Here is a 5,160-nt window from a genome sequence, read left to right on the forward strand (position 1 = left end):
ATGGCAGAGACGGTCCATCGGAAAGCTTGTGATCGCTGTCACGCGCAGAAACTCAGCTGCAAACGATATAACGACGAGGCGTGCGAGCGGTGCGTCAGACTCAAGACGGAATGCAAGTCTAGTCCGTCCCTACGGTATAGGAAGAACCAGCAGCAACTTGCGGAGAGTCAGCAGCAGCAGCAACAGTTTGTTGAGAACGGGACAACTTCTTCTCTTACTGCTACTTCGAGTGGACGCCGCTCGCCGAAACGACGACGGACAGATAGTCAAGAGGATCCGAGTCTTGTCTCACCCGACGCGGGTACGTGCCCCCTACCATTCTGCTTTATCGCCCTCTTATTTCTTCTGTCTTGGATGCAACCGACTCACAGCCGAGTCAAGGAGAAGCAACGGTGTCAATAATACCCAATAACAATAACAATACCAATACCCATACCCATACACACACGGACACAGACAGCAGCCTCAGCCTGACGTCTAAGAGTCATATCCTCCCCGTCTCCGTCCCTATCCCTGTCTCACCCGATCCCGTAGTCGACAGCACCGACTTTGCCTTCACCTTCGACCAGCAGCTTGCCTTCTTCACAAATCCTCAGTATTTATCTCACCCCGAGTTCCCCGGAACTCGTCCTGTGTTCTGGGAACCTGCACCTCTCTACCAGCATCAGCAACAGCACCAACAGCAGCAGCCACCTGAACACCACTCTTATCACCAGCCGCCGGGTGAAGTTGCACCAGAGCGTGACGCCCTTCACCAGCAGCACGTCGTGCCCCTGAGTTGTGCACCTGAGCACAGCAGCACCTCTGACAAGCGCGCGTCACGCACGCAGTCAAAGCAGCAGCAGAGGAGTAATAGGCCTAGGCCCAGACAGATCACGCTCCGCCACGACGCTGACTTGTCGCCGCTGCAGCAGCACGAGGTGCCCCCGATTCACTGGATGGCGCAGCTGTCTGACATAAACGCCAGGCTGCTGGACCTGGCGTCCGCTTTGCCTACTCCCCAGGATGGACCGCTGATGGGTCGTCCTGTTGATGAGAGGTTTAGAAGTCAGGGGTTTCCTATTGAGGATATGTTCAAGCTCACGCGATGTGTTGCTGATATTCTTGAGAAACCATCTTCCAACAATGATGGGAGTAAGATGCATCACTCTACCATTGATGGAAGTGATCCCGGCAATGCCATGTTCATCTTGTCAACATACGTGCGTCTGCTCGACATGTATCAACGAGTCTTCAGCCTCGTACACACGGAGCTAGCAACACAGACAGACACAGGTACGACCTTCAGCTTCTGGAAACTACCCGCCGTGACGGTAGGATCCTTCGCTGTAGAGTCGTCTCCATTTCTGCAGATGTCTCTCACGATCCAGCTAGCAGAGGAGTTCTTGTCTCGTCTGAGGGGTTCGACGGCGCGGTGGTCAGGGGCTGGGAACGCAGCGTCCATGTTCGCGGGAGTTGTAGATGTGTCTTTTCAGGCGTTTCGGGATCGCGAGGAAGCTTTGGCGAAGCATCTGGTTGAGTTACGGAGTGAGATAGAGCCTTTGATAGATTCATAGGGGGCAGTGACCTGAGGAGAGGGCACGAGTTGGATAGGGAACTGGGCTGGGAATGGATGCAGTATCGGTATAGGGGCTTCAACTGTTCTGTTTCAAGATGGAGGAGGCCTCAAGAAGCAATTCACTAATACATACCATCGTTTTTCACTGAGACAAGCTCACATCACCAAGTGTCGAGAGTCTGTGAGGAGGCTGACGAGCATACCAAGTCTCAACTCTACGATTTCAGGGGCAACTGCACAGAAACTTCACAAGCACATTCACGAAACACCAGACTTCCATCGTCTCTCATCAAAATCCCCTATTCTAACCCAACAATTCCGATTTTCTCAGACTGGCAATCTTTTCGTCGTCGAACTTGAAGCCCAATTCATGCCCAACTGACCCAGAGATCTGGAACAGCGTAAATCATATGCCGCTCATCTTCGGATTTCCCAGACAGGAATTTGATCCTCAGGGCCCTGAAATCCCTAGCTACTAGTCTTTATTCCCGCGCGGCATGGGCTCCGAAGTCGTTCATTGGCGATCCGCATCGCGAGGAGAAAAGAGACAACAAGAGGGAGGGAGGGACTGACTGACTCTCATCAAAGCCTCGCATATGACCGAACCTCGCAATTGCAACCCTCCCCACGTCTCGTCTAACTAGAGCAACTGTAACTGCAACTATCGCAAGGCCTGGCAGGGCACAACAGGGCAGGGCCAGGGCAGCTGGCTACCGTACCCAGTGGAAAGACACGAGGACGACGAGTCTGCCGGCGTCAAAGGCGCCCGCTAGGGGAAGCCAACGATGCAGCCGACACAAGGCCACAGAGGTCCTCAGCGGGATGTGATTGGGACCGAAGCTCTAGAAGGCTCGTCGGAGACCAGTGTTTGGGTGAGGGATGTGCCGACACTAGACCACCTAACGCCCAGTAGCACCGCCAGCTTTGCCCGTTTGAGTGTCCCCTGCAAACTCTAACAGCACACGCCCTGCCCTGTCTATTTTGAGTTTACGACTCGACTCTCTGACTCTGCCTCTCAACCCGTGTCTTGGGTGACGCCCCCAATTAACCAACGGGCGATGAAACAGAACAGGCCTTGCTCTGCGGTCGATAATCGATATCGCTATGACAATGTACAGTACGCGTACATATACGGATAACAAAGCAAATGGCTGAGATGGAATAGGAATGCCGTTACGATCCATCCTTGGAAAGGTTTGATCGCCAACCTGCACGATGTGACAGGGGTACAAGTACGAGAAGGCCTCTATCAATCAGTCTTGAACTCACCTCACCTCACCTCAAGTCACCTCACGCCAGCCAAAGAGCGTAGCGCTATGACTTAAACGCGTTTATTGGCCCAGAGACTTATCGTTCACGACGGTTTTTCCTACTCCAAAGAGAGTATAATCGATTCTCACGACACTACCCAAGGCGTCTTCGGAACGTCTGACCCGAGATGCACTTATCAAGACGTGCATTCATTTGCATGCACGTAAGTAGTATAACTTAACTTAAAACCTCCTGCTCCTGGCTTGCCGTCCCTATCGAATCTGACAAGTGACAGACGGTGAATGAATGAATCAGCCAATCCTTCAACCGGCACATACATACTACATAGTAATAGACTGACCTGAGCTGTAGCAGAGACACGCCCCCACTGAGTCGTCATCAGCTCTACAGTATGTACATACTCTCTGTTACCTGCTTAGCTGTGCGTGCATCCATCCGCAGGCCATAGCTTACATACTGTTCCCTCGATATCAAACCCCATTGGAAGTCTTTATAAGCAAGGGACGCATTTTCGCTACACGGAACGTTCCTAGACCCCGATGCCGAGAACGGCACAGCCGCGAGGGATCCCACATCACGTTGGCTCTCTCTTTAGTCAAGTCTAGGCCAAGCCAAGCCAAGCAACAAATCTCTTGAGACGCAAGGGCAGAGGAATAATTGATAACCTCACGGTAATAGAACGAATGAAATTAAGCTTTCACCCAACGGCTTGGTAATGGGTAAACTCTTTCCGATCCAGGCAAAGTACCAAGCAAAGTCCCACAGATGTCCATCGCCTCGGGATTTAGCAGTGGATATACCTCTGAAGATCTTGATGCCCAACCCTCGACTCTCTTCTCCAAAGTGAAAATATCTCAAGAGCAGCATTCTGGACCCTTCTTTTCCTGAAGAGGCATGTGCGACAGAAATGTCGGGATCTCCATCCTGTCCCTCCCTTTTCGCGCTCAGCACACCCCTGTCCTGTCTTGTTTTGAGCATAGGCCCCCTCCCTCCCCAAAGAGAGCACGTCGTTTGTCTCACAGGGAGAAGAATCTGGGTGTCTTGTCTCTTGATGGCAAAGACCGCGATCAGGACCATGCGGTTTTGCATTCTGCGTCATCTCGCCAATTTTTTCCAGCAGCACGGTTCCGCAGACTTGGTGCGAGACAAGGATTCCATCATGACATGGGGGACAATCAATCTACGATAGGCCAACTTTGTGTCCGTCTGTGTTGCTTTTTATCCTCCCTCGGCCGAAATGTATACTTTTAGGCCTCTGGTGAGAAATCTGCCGAGGGGCATGGGGGGAGTAACTGTTCAAGATGCCCTGAAACAGTCTCTGGTACATAGACACTCTGTTCACTTCTCTGTTGCCTATGTTGCATCGCAAATATCGCTTCCTTCGCGATCATCCTTGAGAAGTCATGATTAACCAGGTTACTGGTAACTGTACCTTGTTATAATGCATGGATGCTCACGCCAGAATCATCATGACGAGTTCTAGGCGCGATCTGCTTATCATGATATGTTGATGTTGTAGGCCGATCATAGGGAGTGAACGGTAAAAGCAACTGTCTCGTCGGAGAAAGCCATACATAGCATGATCGATTCCCTGTCCTTCGCCAGGCGCCGGAGTCACTTCGTCAAAGAATAGCCCTAGTGACTCTTTCATGTATGTACCTGATGTAGGGTATTCATAGTCCCGGGTCTTCCAGATCTCCTAAGCTCTCTCTAAACTCACACCGAATACGGAGTACGATCATCAAATGCAGATGAGAAACAAAATCTTCAATAAAGACATCGCATGATGCCTAAATCCAACATCACCCGGCCCGGCCCAGAAGCCGCCCGCAAAGCAACCATCATAAAGCACTTCTGCAACTCAAGTGAACTTGGCGGCGACTAGTAAAACCGGTGAGTTTAGTGACCAAGTTCAACCTCTTGGTGGTTCCGCCATTTTACGGCATAGCGGGGACATTTCCGCAGAGAGCAGAACAGCCATGGACCCCTTGTTGAGTAACGTGCCAAGTCTGGGGTTGAGAGGTTGTGCCTTGCATCTCTACCCGTCAGCGCTTGAAGCGGCCCTGGCGGTTGCCGCGTAAAGATTTTTCTTCTTCATCATCGACTTTTGAGATGTAGAAGTTTTCGTGATGCGAAAAGGCCTCCAAGTTCGAGACTGTCAAGAGCTGCATTGTCCCCATATGCATAATGCATGCGTTGTTGACATTGTACAGCTGTCAAAGAGCGGTCTGCATCATTTACATTAGTGTTTGCTGAGTAGCAAATCCACACACCTCTTGTGCGAAGTGAAGTGTTCATTGAAGCAAAATTCGCCTTCGTATCTGGTTATT

General features: G+C 51.2%; 1 protein-coding gene across 1 annotated transcript; it reads left to right on the forward strand.

The window, feature by feature from the left end:
* Window positions 1–1,311, forward strand: J7337_011943 (uncharacterized protein; the record flags this gene model as incomplete). Its single annotated transcript, XM_044829476.1, is given in 3 exon segments — window positions 1–301; window positions 457–1,275; window positions 1,289–1,311. The coding sequence occupies 3 exon segments, from the start codon at window positions 1–3 to the stop codon at window positions 1,309–1,311; spliced, it is 1,143 nt and encodes a 380-aa protein (XP_044676151.1).
* Window positions 1,312–5,160: the final 3,849 nt, after the last annotated feature.

This window comes from Fusarium musae, chromosome 9, assembly GCF_019915245.1.
Source record: "Fusarium musae strain F31 chromosome 9, whole genome shotgun sequence".
NCBI classification, from domain to species: domain Eukaryota; kingdom Fungi; phylum Ascomycota; class Sordariomycetes; order Hypocreales; family Nectriaceae; genus Fusarium; species Fusarium musae.